This window comes from Rhinolophus hipposideros (assembly GCF_964194185.1).
Source record: "Rhinolophus hipposideros genome assembly, chromosome: 4".
Lineage (NCBI taxonomy): Eukaryota > Metazoa > Chordata > Mammalia > Chiroptera > Rhinolophidae > Rhinolophus > Rhinolophus hipposideros.
Genome location: NC_138050.1, coordinates 52,096,938 through 52,119,633, shown reverse-complemented (window position 1 = coordinate 52,119,633; position 22,696 = coordinate 52,096,938). Strand labels below are relative to the sequence as shown.

Here is a 22,696-nt window from a genome sequence, read left to right as displayed (position 1 = left end):
TAAAATAATCGTTTTATAAAATAAAAAAGGGAGACAGCAACAGGCCAGAATATCTGAAAAATCCTAATTGATAAAAGACAAATTGCAGTGCTAAGCATAAGAAAAGCAGCAGGAAAAGTCACAGCCCAAAAGACGACCCATGAGAAGCAAGCCTGCTTAGAGATCCTCTAAGAAGTTCCAAGGTTCCAGTCGGCAAATACAAAAAACCCGAAGTGGGCAGCGGAGCAATCAAAATGGGCAATTAACTTACAAAGTATGTTTTCCACTTCCAGTTAATGATGGCTTAAACCCGATTTCTGCCTCTACTCCATTCCTAAAACCCACTAAATTGAGAATAAAAGATTTTAAGAAAAAAACATAAACCAACAAGGGCACAGAAAACAGGACAGAAGTAACACCAAAGAAAAGGCAACATAATGTGAGAAGCTGGAAAGCAAATGGATTGGTGGGAACCGATTCAGGAGATCAGTGAAACCTAAAGCTCCATGCCATCCGGGATAAGAGGGTTGAGGACAAAGGCCAAGAAGAAGCACACTTCCCACTGCAGGAGCCCAGGGAGGCTCCAGAGAATGAGGGAACTTGGTACCTCGGAAGAAGTGGATGAAGTCGGGCAGAAGGACGAGGACTAGCTGGAAATCTGGAGGGAAAACAGACTCCTGGGTTCTCTAACCCATCTCATACAACCAGACAACTACTGGATGCCCCATCCAAGCAAATCAGAGAGTCTGGATGGAACACCAGGACAGCAAAGAAGATGAAGTAAAAGGAGAGGACTGAGCTTAAGGATCCAGGCCTTCCTGCCAGACACTGGGAGTACTACCCCAAAATTCCTACCCCAGGGAATGCTGGCCAAACGCAGCAGCCCTCCACCTTTGCACTAAAGCACAACCGCACGCAGCTGTGCTGCCCTAGCCTACACCAGGCAAAAACCAGTAACAAACTAAAACCCCAGGCAGTCTCACAGGCTCCACTGTGAGAAGTGCCTTTCTCAACACTCAGAAAAATAATGAAAGATAAAGTGGGCCAGGGTATGGACTTCAACACCACCACCCAGAACATTCCATCTGTCAACAAAAGAATACCCATTCTTTTCAGACGCACATGGATTATTCATGAAGACACACTACATTTGTGGGGAGGTCACAAAATAAGCCTTATTAAATATGAAATAACTGAAATTATTCAAAGTATGCTCTCTATCAATAATAGAATTAAACTAAAACTCACTTAACAGAATAATATCTGGAATATCCTCAAATATTATGAAGTCAGTCAACACACTACTGTATAACACATTGGCCAGAGAAAGTTTCAAAGGAAATTGGAAAATATCTTGAACTGAATGAAAATGAAAATACAACACATTAAAATGTGTAGGATATAGCTAAAGCAGTGTTTAGAGGAAACTTTACAGTATAAAATGCTTTTATTAAAAAGGATGATGGGTATCAAATCAAAAATCTCAACTTATACAATAAAATCTAGAGAAAGAAAAGCAAACTAAATTCAAAGCATCAAGAAATATTTAAAATAAGAGCAGAAATCAATGATATTCAAAAAACAGGAAAAAAGTATCAGTGATACCAAAAGCTGGTTCTTAAAAGAATTGATAAACATAAATTTGTGACCAAGAAAAACAAGAAAAGATACAAATCTAGGAAAGAAAGAGGGGACATTACCACTAATCTGACAGAAATTTTTTAAAAATAAAGGCTAAAAATGTTATATAGATACTTCCCCCTCATGGAGGTGGATAAAACATAACACCCACTCCTTCAGCGTGGACTGTACAGTGGCTTCCTTCCAAAGAGTGTGAGTGGGGGGCTGCTGTGCAAAGGAGTAACCTGACAAACACCACTGTGGCCAGGTGATCAAGGTCAGAATGCGTGGTGATGAGCCACTCTGAGAGTGTGTACGCTGGATACAACGTGATGAGAAGGGCAGGAGGACCCCTCTGGGGTCTTCCTCCCAAATACACATAACCCTAGTCTAATCATGAGAAAAACATTAGACAAATCCCAATTGAGACATTATACAAAATACCTGACTTTTAATCCTCAAAATTGTCAAGGTCATCAAAAGTAAATAAATAATTGTTAAAGTCTGAGAAATTGTCAGAGCCACCGGAGAAGCCCAAGACATGATAGCATGATAGCTAAAGGTAATACACTACCCTGGGTGGAACCCTAGAATAGTAAAGGAACTGAGGAAATCTGAATAAAGTATGAAGTTTAGTTAATATTAATGTATTTTTATTGACTCACTCATTGTAATAATTATAGCATTTTAATGTAAGATGCTAATAATAGGGGAAAAGTTATGATATATACGGGAATTCTGTATTATTTTTCTGTAAATCTGAAATCATTCTAAAATTAAAAGTTTATTTTAAAAAAATATATACTGATTCCAAAAACCATCTTTTATAAATCATCATTTTATTGATCTGGAGTGGGGCCAAGGTATCAATTTTTTCTTTAATTTTTTTTTTTTTTAAGGAGTGTGCAGCCCACAGTGGCCCATGCGGGGATGAAACCGGCAACCTTGGTGTAATCAGCACCACGCTCTAACCAACTGAGCTAACCGCCACCCCCAATATTTTTTTAAAGCTGATTTAAAACCTTTCTCTTAAAGGTAAAAACAAACAAACAACAACAAAAAAAAACACATCCAACAAAGGACTTGAATCCAGATACATATTTAAAAAACTCAAAACTCAGTAAGGGGGGAAAAATCCAATACAAACATAAGTAAAAGTTTTGAATAAGGCAAGTCATCAAGAATATAAATGGCAAAAAAAAAAATGAAAAGATGCTCAACGTCATTAGTTTTTAAGGAAACACAAATTAAAACCACAATGAGATACCATCCCTCACCTATTAAAATGGCTGAAATAAAAAATACTACCATCAGGGAGTGCTGGTCAAGATGCATACAGAGCCCCTGGAGCTCTCTTTACTCTGAGAAATGAAACTGGTACAGCTATTCTTGAACAGTTTGGCAATTCCTTTGAAAGTTAAACCTACACTTACTATCTGACCTAACAATCCCACTTGTAGGTATTTACTCTAGAGAAATAAAAACTACGGTCACATACAAATCTGTACATGTATGCTTACAGCAGTGTTATCCATAATTGCCCCAAACTGGAAACAACCCAAAAGTCCTTCAATGGAAAAATGGATAAATAAACTCTATGGTACATTCATACAATGGACACCACTCTGCAATGAAAAGGAACGAACTGATACACACAATACAATGAAGAACTCTCAAATAGGCTAAGTAAAGAAGCCAGTCTCAAAAGATTGTATACAGTATGATTCCATTTACATGATATTCTGGAAAACACACAATATAGGGACAAGGAAATGATTGTGAAATGTTTTTAAAAAACTAATAAAAATTTAAAAAATAGGCTGATAGCAGAATGTGGCTGCTAAGAGTAAATTAAATGCAAACTGGGGAATCAAACACAACGAACACAACAGGATTCAGGAAGAATTCATAACAAAATTGTTCCATAATTAGACAGTCCTCAGATTGATGGATCACCAAGTGTTAATCCAAGTGTAAGATGAACTTTTAAATTCCATACTTAGACAAAATATCAGAATGTAATAGCAAAATTATATAACAAAATTTATATATATAGCAAAATTTCCTAACATAAAACATAAACAAAATCCTAAAAGCTGTCAGATGTAACTTCAAAGCAGTAAGAATTAGATTAACATCTGACTTCTCAGTAATGAAGTAAAAACTTCAAAGTAGAGAAAATAACTTCAAACCAAAACGTCTAGATCTGATGGATAATTCAAGAGTATGGGGATAGAAGAGAGAAGGGAAAATAATGCCATTTTCAGACTATTAAGCAATTATTCAGATCAGTAAAGCCTGTTGACTCTACTTTTAAAAGTATATCCCAAATATGATCATTCCACAGTTACTACCCAGTAACAATAATTCTAAGTAGTTGGTCACCCTGCTTCTACTTCTGCCCCCTTAAATTATCCACAGAGCAGTCAGAATGACTTACTTAGGACATGAATAGTATCACTGCTCTGCTCAAAGCCTCCCGTCACACTCAGAATAACATGTAAACTCCTGAGGACAGCGAGATGACCCGGTCCCTCGCGCCTTCACCACTATCACCTCCTGCCTCTCGCAGCCAGGCTCACCACACACCTGCCACGCTTCATGGTCTTGCCATTCCTGAGTATACCACACTCACTTCCAACTCAGAACCTTGACACACTCTCCTCCCACATCTTCCCCGGACTCATTCCATCACTTCGTTTGGTTCTCTACTTCAATGTCAGCTCCTCAGGATGCCTTCCTCGCTCAAGCAGACACACCACGCACAAGTGCACGCACACAGTCTTTCGTAAACACCACTGTATCAACAGAACGTTCAATAAAGGCGAATGCACACACCTTTGTGAAGAGCAGAGCAAAAAGAAATAGTGCTGTGAAATCATAGGATTGGGGGAGGGGATAGTTTTTATTTTCTTCCTTCTATTCTTCTGAATTTCTAAAATTTTCTACATGGAGTATATATTAATTTTACAAATGTTAAAAGTGTTATTAACTATTACTTATTTATTCTAGTTAAAAATTATTTTTAGATTACCACGATCCTGGATTCTACAAAAAATAGTTCATTAATCACATACGCAAGTATGTCAGACAAAAACCCCCATTCAAAAAGTTTATAAACTTCTGAATTTTCTTTTACCCCAAATTCAACACTCCTCAATACCAGAAATGCTTTCCTCTTCCTTTGTCTCCACCTTTTTTCTACACCTTTGGTATGTATATTATTTCACGTTTACCTCTTCAGGCACACTTCAATTTCCCTATCTGCTTGCCAACCAAATTTCCAGTCTTTCTTGCTGACTACAAAATTTGAAAAAGCTACCTGCTATTTCTTAAACCAAATTTTCCTATCCTATGTTTCAAAAGTAGATGCATAGAATCCAGACTATTAAAGAAAACAGCAGTGGCAACTATTATTTAGTAAACCTACCATAAAAAATTAAAATGTGAAATATCAAACAACATCAACTATAAATTTCTATTTTAATACTCCCCAAATATTGTTCACTTTAAGTATAACTAAACTTAATGAATAATTCCTAAGCACCTAGTATATGCCAAACACCACAGGCCCTAAGAATGGCACAGAGAAAAAGAAATAGTGGTTAACAAGGCAGCCTTAGTGAGAATACAAAAAAAAGAGGCAAATAACTACACAAGGGAGTTATATTTTGCTAAGCGCTATTAAGAAAGTAAGCAGGGCACCATGATGGCAAATAACAGGGAAGACTTCATGAAATCGGTTGGTTACGAATGCCTCTCTGAGGAAGTGGCCTCTGAGACAGGTAGGAATAGACTCAGGTGGAAAGGACACAATAATGAGATTCACAGGGCTACTTTGCATACTGCTCCTCAAAGGAGGCCAATACCATTGGATTCTAAAATCCAAGTCATAAAAGCCAAAGTCATTCCATCAAGAGTCCCAGATGAGGAGGTCCAGACTGTATAGCTCTCTAATAGTCTGGCTCAATCCAAGATTAGAGTATTCAAAATTTTGACCATAAAATACCAAAGAAATGCATTATACTCTCACATCCAATCTGTTCTAGGCATGTGTGAGGAGTGGGCTGTTATCAGGAGCATGGAAGGGGAGGTAACACTCCTCTGCCAAGTCTCTGAAAATATTTGAGAACTAGACACCAATAAATTCAAGAATATACTGTCTGTCAAGCACCAGAGAGCAGACGTCATGGTGCTGACACAAACACTCTAAAGACAAGCAGATGAGGGCAGAGGTAAAAGGCCATCCCTCGGACAAGATTATGACTTTTCCACCTCCACTCAGCACAGAGAAAAAAACCATCAGATTCTAGACGGAAGAGTAGGAATGAATTAATTCAAGATAAAGGCTCTGGAATCAGACACCTGGCCATCTTGGCCCTGCAGTTCACTAGCCGGTGACAGGGAGCAAACTACTTAATCTCTCCAAGTCTTAGTTTCCTCATCTATAAAATGAGGTGAAGAATTATTCCAATCTCCCAGAGGCATTTGAGAATTAAACACACCATCTCACAGTGTAAGCATAGTGTCTGGCATACAGCACTCGATAAATGATAGTTATTTTTATTATTAAACTGAAAATATCATTTAAATGCATGCTATGTCTACCATGGCCACTAAAATCACAACTCAATAAACCACCCACAGTTTTTAACTTTAAGCAAGATAATTTGGTCTTTATCCTATAGATTACAGATAGGGAACAAATTAAGACCTGATTTTCCTTTTTCTAGAAAGAACTCTTGGCTGCACAGTAGAAGAGGAACTACGAGGTGGTGCAAAACCAGGGCAAGAAACACAGTGGATCTGAAGGATCTCAATTCCAAACATGAAGGCTCCAAAGAACACTTTGTGTGAACCCAAAACTTTTAAACGAAGGATAGTTGCCTTCTGTATCCCAAAAGGGTTATACACACATGCAGGTAAAATAAGACAACTGAACTTCAAGATGCAAAAAATTAGTACAGTTCCAATGAATACAAACACTCTGCAGTTGTGTGCTTTCTGGAGATTCAGTAAGTGAGGGAATAAGTTGAATTGTTTGGTAAGATGTTAAGTTTCTGCCTTCCTGCATCTCCTCTATATACTGGCTTGTGTGTACATGATGTTGTTTTTTTTTTTCTTCTTTTTCTTTTTGTTTTCAGTATATTAAAAAGTAACAGTACAAATGCTATAGTTAATATTAAAAAGGATCCAAATATTTCAAAAAATGAATTTTTATAAACAAGTTCTATAATGAAAGGAAAACAGTATCTTGACACATAAAAGTTTTGTTAAACAAGAGTTAAAAAATGTTTAAATCAGGGTCAGACTAGTGGCTCAAGCGGTTGGAGCTCCATGCTTCTAACTCCAAAGGCTGCCGGTTCGATTCCCACATGGGCCAGTGGGCTCTCAATCACAAGGTTGCGGGTTCAACTCCTCGAGTCCCGCAAGGGATGGTGGGCTCCACCCCCTGCAACTAAGATTGAACAGGGCACCTTGAGCTGAGCTGCCGCTGAGCTCCCGGATGGCTCAGTTGGTTGGAGCGCGTCCTCTCAACCACATGGTTACCGGTTTGACTCCCACAAGGGATGGTGGGCTGTGCCCCCTGCAACTAGCAACGGCAACTGGACCTGGAGCTGAGCTGCGCCCTCCACAACTAAGATTGAAAGGACAACAACTTGACTTGGGAAAAAAAAAAAAAAAGGCCTGGAAATACACACTGTTCCCCAATAAAGTCGTGATCCCCTTCCCTAATAAAAAAAAAGAAATTAAATCAGAAAGTGTTTAAGATTAAACTCTTTCAAATGTTCAAACAAAAAATCAACCTGGGATAATGGATGGGGGGCGGGGGGTTCACAGTGTGAGGGATATAAATGATGAACGTCTAAGTATTACCTTGTCTTGTACACCTGAAACTAATAAAAAAAAAAATCAACCTGTACAATCCTCATAATAAAATGTAATCTTGTACACATGCGCTGGGTACTTTGAAAATGGTAAATTTTTAAGGTTTGAGTGATAGAGGCAACACTTAAAGGCTTTGTGAATCTTTTTCCAAATAAGTATATTTCCAGCAAAACATTTTACCATTTTATCTGACTGCACATTTAGATTTTTGTTTTTCCTGAAAAGGGGGTTTTACATTAAGTTGTTTTTAATGTTAAAAAATACATTTAGAGAAATTTAACTTCCTGCATAACTTCAATCGTACATCAAACATGATTTAATAAGAAAATTCTAAAATTTTAGAATGAAATAGCACGTGTAGACTTACATTTGTATGTTCAATTAGGGCAAAACTCAGAGTGAGTCACAGAACTTACATTCACAGAACTTAAGTTCTCTAAGAAGATAAACAATATGATTTATCTCCAAACTTTACCTATAAACTTTCTCAAATGTTAGTGAAATGAATCACTGAAATTACATTTCTCATTTATTAACAAAATACTGACAGTCATTTTAGACTATCAACTTGAATGTTTTCTATTATATACACCAAAATCTGATTCACTAATAAGCATGTTCTTGCAAAAAGATTACAGATAATGAAAACACGTGCATTCTAATGCAACCAATCCATAACACATCCCTCCCTTAATTGTCTAAAACAATTAGGAATCGCGGCATAAAACCCTTTCCTCTTCATAAAACCCTGAGGTGAAAGGTTATTAAAGTAAAAACTAGAATGACAATTCTTCTCATTTCTGTATTAGACTATAGCTATAGGATTTAAAATTTTTATAAAGTAATGTAGCAACTTGTAAAGCTTCTCAGTACAGGTTTAACAAAACATTCCCAGACCAAGTTAGCCAAAAAGGGCCTAGAATGACCCTATAAAAACAATGTCCTTTGAACACGTGTTAGTGTCGAGATGAGTGCCATATGCCAGCTCTACTACTGGCTCTTCTGTTATTATAGTCATGGCTCCAGCCATCGTGATTCCTACCTTCATAGAAGAAGTCACCTCTGCTTCCCCTGTAATATGGTCAGACCCGTGATCAGTGTAATGCTATTCACGGTTATAATGTCTATCTGCTATATATTGATGAAAAGTCTGTCTGACTTGATGCTGTGATGAAGGTGTATCTTGGGGCCACTGGGAGCTCGAAGACTGGTTAAACGTATGATTATGTGACTGAACTGATGGAGAAAATCCTGACTGATTGAGATGTGGAGAACCATATTTCCCACTGCATGACATCTGTCTCAAAACATTGTTCATCACTGCTTGTCTCTGAAAATTTTCTGGAGAAGAGAAAGATCTCTGAGTTACTTGTATTGATGGAGTCATGTTACCCACAGTCCTTTCATACCTGCTGGAGATGTGGAAGTGGGGCTTGAATTTCCAACATGGGGTAAATGATGGGGATATGACAAACTAACATCCTGTTGAGGCACGGCTACTTCCTGACCTAAACTGAATTTTGATGGGCCTTCCAAAAAGCTTGATTCCATTAAGTAGATTCATTGCATAAGGAACAGATATTTCATGTTTGAAATTCACAAATGCAAACTGCTTTGGTTTACCATCCTTACCTTACCTTTTGGTAATTGTAACTTTTATTACTGGCCGAGTCTGGTGGAAAAGCTCGAAAAGGAGCTCCACAAAGATAGTGCGATCCACTTCCGCTGCCACCCCCATCTCAGCGTGTCCCCCCCCCCTAAAAAAGGATGCTGTTTTTCTAAAAGACAGGACAAGCAGTCTGGCCAGCTAAACCACAAGTGCTCTGTCCAGCACCTAAACCAGCAATTCTCCACTCCAGATGACAACGACTGACTGTGTATTTACTATTTCAGACACCAAGCTCCAACGGAGACCTACAGGACCAGAATCTCTGGAGATGGGGCCTATACCATCTTTTGGAGCAAAAATTAATATAAGACCGGGTTTTATATAACATAAGACTGGGTATAATATAATATACTAAATATAAGATGGGGTCTTACATTAATTTTTGTTCCAAAAGACACATTAGAGCTGATGGTCTGGCTAGGTCTTATTTTCGGGGAAACACAGTATTCATTTTGAATAAGTCTCATATTTAGAGAATTCAAACTGAAAAGGCTTAACATTAGATACAGTAAGAAAAAAATCTTCCTCCCTCAAGCCATGTGCCTAGTCACCAGTTCCCCTCCCAAGCAAACAATGTTCAGTTTCTTATGTAACCACAGGTGACCCTGATGTACATCTCTATTTGAAAAGCAATACTCTAAAACAAAACAAAATAAAAAACACTGCTGTAGACTTATGGTTCTCAAACTTTTTGGTGTCGGGACCCCTCTATATTCTTAAGATTGAGAACCCCTAAAAGTTTTTGTTTATTTATGTGGGTTACAGCTATCAATATTTACTGTATTAGAAAACAATTATATTCAAAATATAATTCATTTAAAAATAACAATAAAAAACCCATTAAGTACAACTTTCACGTGAAGCCTAAAACTGAAATTTCAACATACATGTTAACAGACATTTAGTCAACATTTAGTATACATTTAATATAAGTTTTAGTGTATGTTTCATATACATTGATTTTCCCAAGCATATAATCAAGGGAAGATCTTGTTTTATATGTAAAGCTTCATCAAGAGTTCTTCACCATTTTGGAAAATCATGAAACCAACAATACCACTTGTGGCCCACGAATCACCAAGACAACACTCCCTTATCAGTCTGCACGGTGGCTCATAGTGCACTCAGAGGTGTGACAGATTAGGGCAATCATCTTACTTCGATACGTAGCATACTGTAGTCAGAGCTAAGCCTTTATGCTGAAATACTTGTCTAATGAAAACTCCTTTATTTCTTCTTTACCTCACAACTAGAACGAGGATTACAAAGTATGTAAAGGAGTGCTGCCTCTGACAGACTTGAAACACTGTAACATCAAGCACATCGTTTCCAAAGACAAAAATAATGACCATTTAAAAAAATAAGTAAAATGTGCTCCAGGAGAGAAGCAGGGATATGAAGAGAGAGTTTTACTGTCACTGGATGGCAGTATGTGCTGCAAGCAAATCCACGGCTATTATAAGCTGGGAAAGGTGGGAAATAATGGTTATACTAACTATATAAAAATGTCAAGCACCATTATAATTAGGTGCTTTGCTTCTGATGGTCCCATTGAAAAATTTCAACTGTAAAATATTTTTTAAAAATACTTTATGAAAAATTGATTCACAGAAAATTCACATTAAGAGATTAAAAGTAACAAGTATCTATTATGCCTCAATTTCATAATATAAAAAAGCAATAAAATTGCAAAAGCGTAAGGCCAATTGTTTGTAACATGTCATTAGAAAATGAAGTAATTAAATGTTCTACTTAGTTATCAGATAAAATACCCAGTAATAATTTTTTTAAATGTCAATCACTAAAGGCAGCAAAGCATACTGTTCCTTCGCTCATGAAGGTACAACAAATTAAAACAGAACAAGGCAAGCTATGACTTATAAATTCTTCAGCAAACAACATAATTTGCAATTATGAACATAACTGTTTGTTAGTCCTAACTGTCCAGAACAGAGCAAAAAAAGCATTACCTTTAATGGATTTTATGATATATTTTATTCAGAGAGATCCCCTTAGGATCTCAGAGAACCTATTTACTCTTAACTTGGACATAATTCTAAATAGGGATAGGAGGGTACAGAACTCTGCTGAAGAGAATGTTTGAAACTCCTAGAAGGGGTGAAGCTAAATAAATCAAAAGGAGCTTAAAATGAAAACACACACAAGCACACACTTCATTGAGAAACATCACAATGAATGGTCTTCAAAGTCCAGGTGTGACAATGGGAATGGATGTGTGGTTTACTCCTGGAGGAAAATTTAGAACCCACTGGTATAATGGAAACGCTGATCTGAATGTAATTGTGCCACGCTCTTCCAGGGACGGTGTCTACAGGCATTCAGAATGGTCCAGAGTCTGACATACCGTCAGAGGCTGTCCTGCGATACAGCCTCTAACAAAACTGGGCTGGCCAGAACTCCTGTAACAGAATTGTTTATCTTTATACCAAGAAGGTTGGGAAAGCACCAAAATCTGCATGTGGCTTTTGCCCAGACCAACCTCGTGGAGTTGGTGCTGTTGGACCTAAAGTTCTAATAAGGTTGTCTACAATGAAAAAACATGTCAGCAGGGCCTGTGATGACTCCATGTGTGCTAAATGTGTCCATGACTGGATCAAGTGTGCTTTCCTTATGGAGGAGCAGAAAATCGTGGTGAAAGCATTGAAGGCACAAGCAGAGTTAGAAGGCTAAATAAATAAATCTTTTTAAACAAAAACAATTAAAAGACTTTCAAAAAAGGGTGTATCATCAACAATCTTAGCTCTCTGATTTCTCGCATGGTTAAGAACATCAAATCAGAAAGGTAACTCAGAGGGCTACAGACACACACACAGAAGAGCCAGATACAAACACAGATGACAGCATGCCACGTCCATGCCCACCTTAAGGCCTCTGTACCCTCTCCAATGTTCACAGGGCTTTCCCTCACTCCATTACGGTCTGTTTAAATTATCCCCTCAGAGGCTTTCCCTTAGCTCTTCCCTCAATATCCCTTTAAGGTGACTTTCTTGTTAAGCACGGCCCTTATCACTAACATTAAACATTCACCTACTTCATCACGTCTCCTCCACTAGAATATAAGCCGAGAGGAATGATTCGTCTGTGGATCTCTCCATCACCAGAGGCTAGCACAGTGCCTGGAGGGAAGGGGAAGGTGAGAGTCTCCAAAGGTTGCTCAGATGAATACAGTGACAGTGAAACCTCATAAAATGTGGCAAGAACTGTGTGAAACCAGTGTCACTTAACGGGAGTACCACAAAAATTCATCTTTTCTCCTAAGGTTATCACAACATCAAATAAATTATGTACGCTAATTGTCATGAGTCATGAAAGGTCAAAGTACAGCCTAAATATTTTAAATGTAATTTTGTTGCAAGTCTTCCCGCAAAACGGCACTTCTTCTTTTCCACATTGCGGTCCTCAAGGAAGAAGTAATCCGGTTGCTTCGATTACCCGGAAAACTCTTTCACGGTGCACCCCCACTCCCCGCTCCTCCCGCCAAAGCAGATACCGGGCAACGACGTGGAGTGCCATTTTTCCAAAGTGCCACGACCACGGGGTGGCTTTACGCACTGCACGGGATTGGGTTTGGGTAGCAGTATGTGAGCTCTGCAGGGACAGCTTTAGGCGACATCCAACCCTCGGCCCTTCACAGCAGAAAAATACGGCAAGTTCACGCCGTAAATACCCCTCGGCGTCCCACGCAAATGTGCTCTACTTCCCTAACGGAAAAAGGAAAAAGGTGTGGCTCGCCACCAGCGGGCAGCTCCCTCCGCAGCGCCACCCTCGGCGCGTCGCCTGGGGCCCAGTGCACCGCTCTCTCCACCCAAATCGGCGCGGCCGCGTCCCGCGGAGTCCCGCGGCTTCAGGGCAGGTGGCCGCGTTCGCGCGCCCATGTCCCCCCGGGCCTCCCTGTGGGACGCGGAGCGCGGAGCGAGCGGTGACTCGGCTCCAGGTCCTGCCCCCCGTCCCTCCGCCCTGGGGGGCCCCGACCCCCGTCCCTCCGCTCCACGGGCTGCAGCAGCCGTGGGCCCGCGGGGCCCGGGGCCACCGCCGCCCGCCTGCAGATCCTGGGGGCCACCCTGCCTCGGCCCCGCCAGCCCCTGGGACGCCTCCGAGCTGCACGCGCAGGGAGCAGCCTCCGGGACACGCCTCGGATCTCGGGCTGCCCGGCCTAACCCCGCTACCTTCGCTCTTGCCCAGGATCCGGCAGCACAGGTTCTGCAGCAAGACGTTCGGCGACTTCTGGTCGGGGGTCGTCATCCTCGCCCGGGACTGCCCACGGGGACCCCGTGGCGCCGCGGGCCCGAGCCCGATCGCCTCGAGCCTGGCGCGCTCAGGAGACCCCGCCGTGCCCCGTCAGCCGCCCCGCGCCCTGCGGGCTCCCGGTGTCCCCAATAGGCTAAGGCCCTGCGGGTATCACTGATGACAAGGGCGCCATTTTAACGGAACCCGCCGAAACTGCGGGTCCTTCCCACAATGCCCCGCTTCTTCCGGGCGCTCGGGGCCTCCCGTGCGCTGGCCTAAGAGTTCCCGGCGCGTTCGCGCGCGTTCCGCCGATCACCGCCGCCCGGCCGTGAGAGTTCCGGCGCCAAGCGCGTCAGCCGCTCTCTGCACCGATTGTTCTCGGTACTCAGATGCCCCCAGACCTCCCCAAGGCTCAGGAAGACGCAGACCCCCAAACGTCCCCGAGGGTCGGACAGACACTGACTTGCTGTGAGAGTGCTTGGTGTCCAGTAGCACCTTTATAGTCCATCATTTTTTTAAAAAGTCATTGGTTCGAGTCACACTTACAGTGGAAGAAGTCTTTAAAGGAATACAAGGGCTTTATGATTTTAACATTTGGTTGTGCACCGATACCTGCTACATTATCTAGTTTTTCATAAGAGCAGTGTGTGTCTTCTTACCGTCCCCTAGCCCTATACCTCTCTCTCCTTATGTCAGATAACTATGGTCATCACTCAGTCAGATGAAGAGTAAAGGAGGGGAAAGGCCTGGAGAGAAACAAACAGGTAATTACAAATCGTTTTAAAGACAATTAACAGCCGCTTACACGTTAGTGCAGGAGGAGAACTGCCCAATCTGCGCACAAATGACCCAATCCACACATCAGTTGGTCTAGGGGTAGGATCCTGGCAGCCAGCCAGGAGCTGTACGGGCCACACAGCTACGGTCAGCCCCTTCTTCGGGTCCAGCCGCCTCCGTACAACTCCCATCACAGGTCTTACTCGAATATGGGCTATAATACTAACAACTATAGTAGTAACAACTGCTGTATCTTCAGCCCTATGAAAAGTAGCCACTTTCTGCACTTGCTAACCTCTGAGTTCTTCACACCTGTTTCAACCACCCATGTAACTACTTCCCTGTGTTAAATCCCCTATGTTGAAATTGTTAGAGTGGTTTCTGTTTTGCAGATTGGTCCCTCCTATACAGTCCTTGGTAATAGGAGTGATCCCAGGGAACAGATCCTCAGATAGGAATCCAAGATTGGGTTGTTCACATGTCTGAACTCAAATACATTGGGGTCTTTTTGAAGATGGAATCCGTGGCATGTTGGAGCACCAAAATAGCTTATATTGTTATCATGTGTGGCTGCTTGGAACAAAGCGCTGGCAGATAGCAAGACCTTGGGAAATCAAGTAGCTGCTAGAGTCAGATAATTTGGCGGTAATGATGACTCCAGATACTATAGGGTAGGATGGACTGTAGGATGGGATGGAGTACATTCAGGAAGCTCAGGTCTTTACATTTCTTGTTCAAGTTACAGCCACAGAACCACAGAGCTCCTCTAGCAGCCATAAAAGAAATCTCTTTATATCTGCAGAACTGAGGTCCAGACTCTAAACCTAATTGTTCAAGATGTAAATAATGATGCAAGATGAACACACAGTCCTGCCAAAGTCTCTTATGTTAAGGGTGAGTCATTAATTGAGAAGTGGGATCCTGAGATTTCATTTGGAGACATTTGGGTAAAACATGAAATTCCAAGTCACCTGAACCTTCTTAAACAGAGTACCGAACCTCTCCTCTGTATGCAAAAATTGGCCTTTCCTTGATTTCCCGAAGCAATCAGAACGGCTATTCTCCTCAGCAAATAAAGTAGAATTCCAAAGTTTGAAAATAATCCAAAAGAAGTGATAAAAGTGAACTGACATCTTGGCATGCTTAACCATGGAGCTGGAAGGACTGTGGGTGGAGTTGGGCCCCTTGTCAACTCTCTAGCCCTGACTTCCTGTTGAACTTTGTGGTAACTTCAGGGGGAGGGATGCTAATAAACAGAATAGCCATCTTGGAACCGGGTCGTTATTTTTCCTTCTTCACGTGGGTCGCTGGTTGGAGGCCTGTGTTGGAGGTGTGAGTTCCCACACTGCGGTGGTGGCTTTTTTTTCTTTTTCCTTTTCCCATATAAACCGTTTTTCTTGTGGATTTATCTGGAGAGTATTTTTGCCAGTGGACAGAAGGAATGAAAGATAGAGAAAACAAAAATCAAAGAAGACAACAGAAAACAAACTTTTTCAATGACACACTAAGAACTACAACAAAATGTTAGTAGATGAAACATTCTAATTAAAAGGCAAAGATTATCAGAATGAGTTTAAGAAAAAGCAGGCCCTATTTACAGGTTGTATATAAGACATTTTAATATAAAGATATGAATAGATTGAAAGTAAATGGATGGAGAAAAGAGATTCCATGAAAACAATGCGTATAATAAGGCTGGAGTCACTACATTAGCATTAGATAGAATGGACTTCAAGACAATGAGTATTGCCAGAGATAAAGAAGGATATTTCATAATGATAAGATGGTCAGCTCATTAGGAAGACACAACAATTGTAAATGTGTGTGTGCCTAATGACAGAGCTTCTAAACACATGAAGCTGGAGAGACTTCTAAAGATGGTGGGTAAAGATGTAAGCAACTCCTCTCCAGAAAAAAACAAACAAAAAACTATAAAACTGGACAAACTTGTCAAAATGAACCGTCAGGGCACTGGAAATCAACCAAAGATAAACCACAAATTGAGACACATTTATTTTTGAAAAAAAATGATCAAGCCTCCAGTGAGAACAAAGGGTGTGTGTGGTCTTCTTGGCAGGACTGCTCCAGTCCCCACTCCACAGCTTGATCAGAGAAAACAGCAGGATTCCCAGGATAGAACTGGCTGCCCAACCCATTGGCTTTGCCCCCCAGAAAGGGCAGGCTCTATGTGGGGCAAGAGGTAAAAAGTCATGGGTCACCATTTAAGGGGGGCTTGTTAGAAAGTGAATAGAGTGACATTCAGTAGGCCAAGGTTGGGGTTCTAACTTTGTGCAAGTGGCAGACTAGCCAGGATTTTAAGGCTGTGAAGGTTAGTTTTGTGTGTCACCTTGGTTGTGCCACACACAGTACCATGTTTCCCCAAAAATAAGACCTAGGCAGACAATCAGCTCTAATGCGTCTTTTGGAGCAAAAGTTAATATAAGACCCAGTTTTATATTATGTTAGATAAGACCCGGTCTTATTTTACTATAAGTTTAATGTTTGCTCCAAAAGACACATTAGAGCTGATTGTCTGGCTAGGTCTTATTTTTGGGGAAACATGGTACCCAGAGGTGTGGACATTGTTCTAGGCATTTCTGTGAGGGTGTTTTTAGATGAGATTAACATTTAAATCAGTAGACTTTGAGTAAAGTAGAATACCTTCTCTTCTGTGGGTGGGCCTCATTCAATCAGATGAAAGCCTGAATAGAACAAAAAGACTGACCTCCCCCAAGCAAGAAGGAATTCTGCCAACTGATGGCCTTCATACTTGAACTGCAACATTGGCTCTTCCCTGGGTCTCCAGCTACCAACATACCCTGCAGATTGTGGATCTACCAGCCTCTAGTTGTGAGCTGATTCCTTACATCAGTTTCTTTCTCTTACCAGATACATAGGTAGATAGATAGACAAATGAGAGAGAAAGAGAGGGCTACATACATAGATAGCTATCCTGTTGATTCTGTTTCTCTAGAAAACCCTGACTAATACAAATGGAGAGAGACAACAAATGGAGAGAGCAAACAAATGGCTGAGATCAAATACCTGACAGGAAACCATGTGGGAAAGACTTGGTGGAGAATTGAGAGATCCTAGTGAAGTAATGAAGTCCAAGGGAGACAATGAGAACTTTTTGAGTATATTTCCAACCCACACAGGAATCCATCTGCAGAGAATGAAATTCTTACAAATCGTTGCTTGAGCACTATGTTATGCAGACATAGGACTAGGGTTTCCAGGAGGGAATTCCCGCCCGTTCTCAGGAGTTTTTTTCACTTTTCTGTTCCTGGATCCCAAGGAAAGTTGGTCAGGAAATTGGGAAAATCAGCTCCTTGAACCCAGTAATACCCACAATGGGAAATAAACGTGCCACTCACAATGTATCTCTGACACTTTTCCTATTTATTGCTAGGGTTTCCAGGCAGGAATTCCCGCCCATTCTTTGGGAATTTTTTTTGCTTTTCCATTCCCAAATCCTGAAAGTTTGTCGGGAAATCGGGAAAATCGGCTCCTTGAACGTAGGTGATTGGTAGTGCCGGCCATCACTTTGTGGAAATGATTCATCGTGGAAAACAGAAAACAGTTTATATCTCGGGATTCAGGAATGGGAAAGCAAAAAAAAAATCCTGAGAATGGGCAGGAATTCCTGCCTGGAAACCCTATGTAGGACCAAGCCCTAACTAATCAGGCAAAAAAATATAAAAATGAGAATTAAAAAACTGAGCAGAAACATCAGCAGTTGTTCACCATGGGGGAAATATTACACAGTTTAAGTACACACACACACACACACACTCAGAATTTGGAGCTGCTATACCATGCTTTCTTTAATTTTTAATTTCCTACAAAAAAATTTACAAAACTTGTAAATAAACAGGAAGTATGATCCATGCTGAACAGGCCCAGATGTTGGATTTAGTAGAAAAAAACTTGGAATCAGCTATTATGAAGATGTTCAAAGGATTGACAAAAGAAACAAGTAATGTATAGGTCACAGTTGAAAGATCAAAAAGGAAAATAGAATGAATCTAGACATTAGTACAAATGAAGTCACAAGATATCAAAATTTGTAGGATGCACCTAAAGCAATGCATGGAGTGAAATTTATTGAAATAAGCACATATGTTCATCAGAAAAGTAGAAAGTTTTCAAGACAATGACCTCAGCTTCTAATGTAACATGTTAGGAAACGAAAAGCAAATGAAACCCAAAGTAAGTAGAAAAAAAAATAAAGATCAGAGCAGAAATCAATAAAATAGGGGTAATGTTTGAGAGAGTGAGTGAAATCCAAGATAGTTGTTTGATAATACTTTATATAACATAAACTGCTAGCCAGAATGATTAGAAGAAAAAAGAGAAAAGAGAAAAATTATCAAAAACATCAATGAGAGAGGTGACATTGCTATAGGGTGTAATTATTTAAAAGCTAATTAACATTCTTTAAAAACTAATTATTAGTCCCATTTTAGATTTATAAAAAATAATTTGAGTAGATAGTACAGAAAGTCCCCTATACCTATCTATCCCTGGCATGCAGTTTCCCCAGTATTAACATCTTGTATTAATGTGGTTTATTTGTTATAATTCATGAACCAATATGAACACATTATTGTTAACGAAAATCTGTGGTTTACATTAGTCCAGTACTTATAGGTGATGGAATATTGTGGTAAGACTATGGATTCTGTGGTCATGCACCACTGTCTCATCTTTGCCGTAAAATGGGCCTCTTCCTCTGACGCAAAGTTGTATGGGATACCATGGTAGAAAGCCTCTACCTCTGGCCATTCTTAATCCCTTCATCCCTGTTTGAGTACGCGGCTCCTCACAAGAGTAGGGCAGGTCTGTCTCCCTTCTCCTTGATGTGGGCCAGATTTAACATTCTTTTATAATATATTCTACCTTTCATGTCATATTTGATATTGTGAGGGAAAATGCATTCAAGCTGCCTAAATTAGAAGTTTTATGATTAATGAGGTTATCAGTACCCAACTCAGTTATTATAAAGATCAGATTGATTGACTAAAACTAGTGAACAACCTTTCAAATTACAATGATTTTATAAATTGATATTCACTTTTCTATTTTGAGATCATAATGATTTATTGTTCTGACATGAAATCAACAGAAAGAAACTCCAATTACACTTCGGAAACTCATATGTTTCAGGAAAATGTCATTTAATGGGTGTAAGTAGATGGATAAATTACTTTAGAAGTCAAGAAGTCTTTTGAACCACTGTCCTTTCTGTTATCTTTTTTTTGTATGTAGTGTTTCTTCTTACACTTTCTTAAAGTTAGAATGGATTTTCTAAAGTTAATATTTGACAAGGCTTTACTATAAATATCACTAGGATTGAATATTGCTTTTGCCTGTCTTTCCACATTAGCAAGCAAAAGCCACTACAACTCTCTTTCCTAGAATTGTTTTTGCTTGTATTCTTTTATCTTATTACTCAGGATTACATATTTACAATTTTTGAAGCATATTAAGTTTTTAGTATGGTATTCAACTGGAATGTTGCTTCTTTGATTCTAAAAGTATTTTAAATTAATTCTAAAACATATAAAAAGAATACAAGTGGCTTTTAATAATGGTGATGAAATATCCTTGTTTTGGTACAGAATTCTATTACTAATATTTTAATCCTTGCATCATCTTGTTTCTTCTCATATTTGTCCCATTTAATAACGCACTTACCATGAACTTTATCTTCACAGTTTACTCATAAACTGGTTGAATACTCTTATTCTATTGTCTAGGGATATGGTGGGGATTGATGTATTCTCTTGGTAGAAGACTGAACAAGTTTTTAGGGTTTCCTAAAGTCTAAAAAGGGCTGGTGTGAGATGAAAGCTAAAGGTAAAGGATGCTGCATTCTTCTAGGTGGTAGATAACATCTGGAATAGAGGGGTCTGAGGTTGGCATGGGATGCCAGGGTCTGATTCGTTTGGAAGATTAAGCCTACTTCCAAGGTTAAGGACAGGACAACACCTTTCAAGTCAGGTCTCAACCTTCAGGTGACAATTGGGCTGGCCCTCCTGATTAGCTACCTCCATCCCCTCCACCCTCACCTCATCATCCACAGGCAAATGAAATGGGGTTTGGTGTCCATTCCTTTAGGGGCTTATAAGCTTTTCTTAAAGCTCTCACTGGACCAGGCTTGCTCTGAAACATTGCTTGATTTCCATAGCAGAATATTCCATGTGTCAATAAGTCTGTTAAGATTCTAGGACCCAGACCATCTCTCTCCACATTCTTGACTCCCATGTTCCTCAGGGCCACATCTGCAAGCGGTCACACCCTCCTATTAGGCCACTAGAGCTACTTGGTGGATCATTGCTCTTTTACATTGCTGTGCTAGCTGCCACGTACCGCTCTTTGGGTCAAGCACAATATATTCACATCTCTTATCTTCACAGCTCCACAAGGTCACTTCTGTTCACCCATTTTACAGAATTGAAAACTGCAATCTGAAATTATAAATAACCTGCCCAAGATCACAGCTGGGGGAAGACACAGGGTTCAAATCCATGCTGCATACCCCTGATACTTGAGCTTTTCAGGGCTATAAAGGCAGCTCTCCTTCAAAGACATTTTGATTGCTTAGTATGTTTTGATAACCACTTTCTAATGTCTTCAGCCCTTTAGTTCTGAGGAATTTGAGGAAAGCTGCAAAGGGAAAATCTGATAAGGCACTTGGAAAAAAAAAGAAGTTAATTAGTTTTCCGGATGATTAGAGTGCTTATTCCCCTTTTGCTTGAAAAAATGCTTCACCCGAGTTAATAATGTGGCGATAGGGAGCCTCTTTCAACCACAAAACCTTCAGCTGCAAACTCTTCCAGGAGCCCTCGTGGTAGGCTGAAGCCTCTCAGGCATTTTGAATAAGACTCTTTTTCCTGTGCACAGAGCTTTGTGCTCAGTGATTGATTTGAAGCACATGAATGACTGGATGGCTCATTTATTTCTATAAATATCTATTATAAATTACCTTGGCAGCGGCAGAATTCAGTTCATCTCTGCATAATAGAGAAAAACATTTGTTCTTTGTCATGTTCTTATATTTGCTGTGTCTCACAAAACAACTGAATGGACTAGTGACCTATCATGCACAACCACTACTGTTTGTTCATTTTTCATAAAATTAGCTTAATGTATTTTTAAAGATACAGCTGGAATATAAAAGGCAAATCTATAGAATATGAACTACAGAATCTAAACCAAATGTCCCTATTCTTTGTTTCCCACATTAACTCTTTCATTTACACAAATTACATTCTTACACAATTCCTCACTAACATTAACATTCAGTATATAATGTAAATATAAAATTACCATGTAGATATTCCCAAGGCAAGATCTGTATTCTAAAGTCTCAATGTGTGCAAATTCAATTTACAGTTTAAAACCACTGACTTAATATTAAGTACAGAAAGAATACTGAAACTAATGACAAGGTGGTTCTACCACTTATAAAGAAAGGCAAGTCGTTTAATTTCCTTTAGCCTGCTTTCAGATCTAAAAAACAAAAAGACTATTTTATTAATTTCAGATTCTCATTGAAAGAACCAAATGGAATTGTTTTTTACCAGTCAAGAGGGCGGAGTAGGTAAATGCTGTGCTTACCCTTCTCTCATGACCATATTAACATTACAAGTAAACTACTAAACAACTATCATTGATATTCACCTGAAATATTAATGAACTGAAGCTCTACTATTAAAGGATTAAGAAATACAAATTGGTAGTTTCCAAAATGGTCATGGGGATGTAAAGTAAAGCATAGGGAATATAGTCAATAATATGGTAACAACTATGTATAGTGCCAACTAAGTATAGTAACAACTATGTATAGTATTAGTCAGGTGAGCACAAGACTAATGAGGGACCACTTCTTAAATTATATAAATGTCTAACCATTATGCTGTACACCTGACATTAATATAAAATGATACGGAATGTCAACTGTAATTGAAAAATTTTAAAAGGGGGGAGAAAGATACAGGGGAATAAGAGGTTCAAATTTCCGGTATAAAACATATAAGGCATGGAGATGTAATGTACAGAGAATATAGTCAAAAATATTGTCATAACATGGTACAGTGTCAGATGGCTGCTGGACTTATCATGTGATCACTTTTTTAGGTATATAAATGTTGAATAACTATGGTGTACACCTGAAACTAATGTAATATTGTATGTTAGCTACATTTTAATAAAAGTCTTTAAAAACTTGAAAATAAAAAAGAGCCAAATGGATTGTGTCCCATAAACTTTGATCTCACCATATTGTTACACTTCAGGTTCGTCCATCAGTGATCACAGATTTGCACACCAAGGTAATTACTATGTTTCATCTTTGCAGTTTCCAAGACTGTCTTTGTGTATAAACAGGTTGTTTCAAAATTTACTCCACCCAAAACTTGGTAAGTCTTTATTCTTTTCTGATAATTGTATTTAATTACTAATTCTCTATGTTTGGTAGCTTTCTTTTGCTTTGTTTTTAAACTCAGA

The 22,696-nt window shown here is 39.5% G+C and overlaps 1 protein-coding gene and 2 pseudogenes across 3 annotated transcripts in view; 1 reads left to right on the top strand and 2 right to left on the bottom strand.

The window, feature by feature from the left end:
- The window catches only part of TUBGCP3 (tubulin gamma complex component 3), an 86,178-nt gene extending 72,535 nt beyond the window's left edge, over nucleotides 1–13,643 (bottom strand). The window contains exon 1 of the mRNA XM_081046357.1: nucleotides 13,345–13,643. Within this exon, the coding sequence (XP_080902483.1) occupies nucleotides 13,345–13,420 (76 nt within the window). The 5' untranslated portion in view covers nucleotides 13,421–13,643. The remainder of the gene's footprint in view (nucleotides 1–13,344) is intronic.
- Nucleotides 8,712–9,226, bottom strand: LOC308496590 (RNA-binding protein 7-like; annotated as a pseudogene). The gene has a single exon. The product of its transcript is annotated as an RNA-binding protein 7-like (transcript).
- LOC308496644 (large ribosomal subunit protein eL34-like) lies at nucleotides 11,499–11,856 on the top strand (annotated as a pseudogene). Its single transcript has one exon. The product of its transcript is annotated as a large ribosomal subunit protein eL34-like (transcript).
- Nucleotides 13,644–22,696: the final 9,053 nt, after the last annotated feature.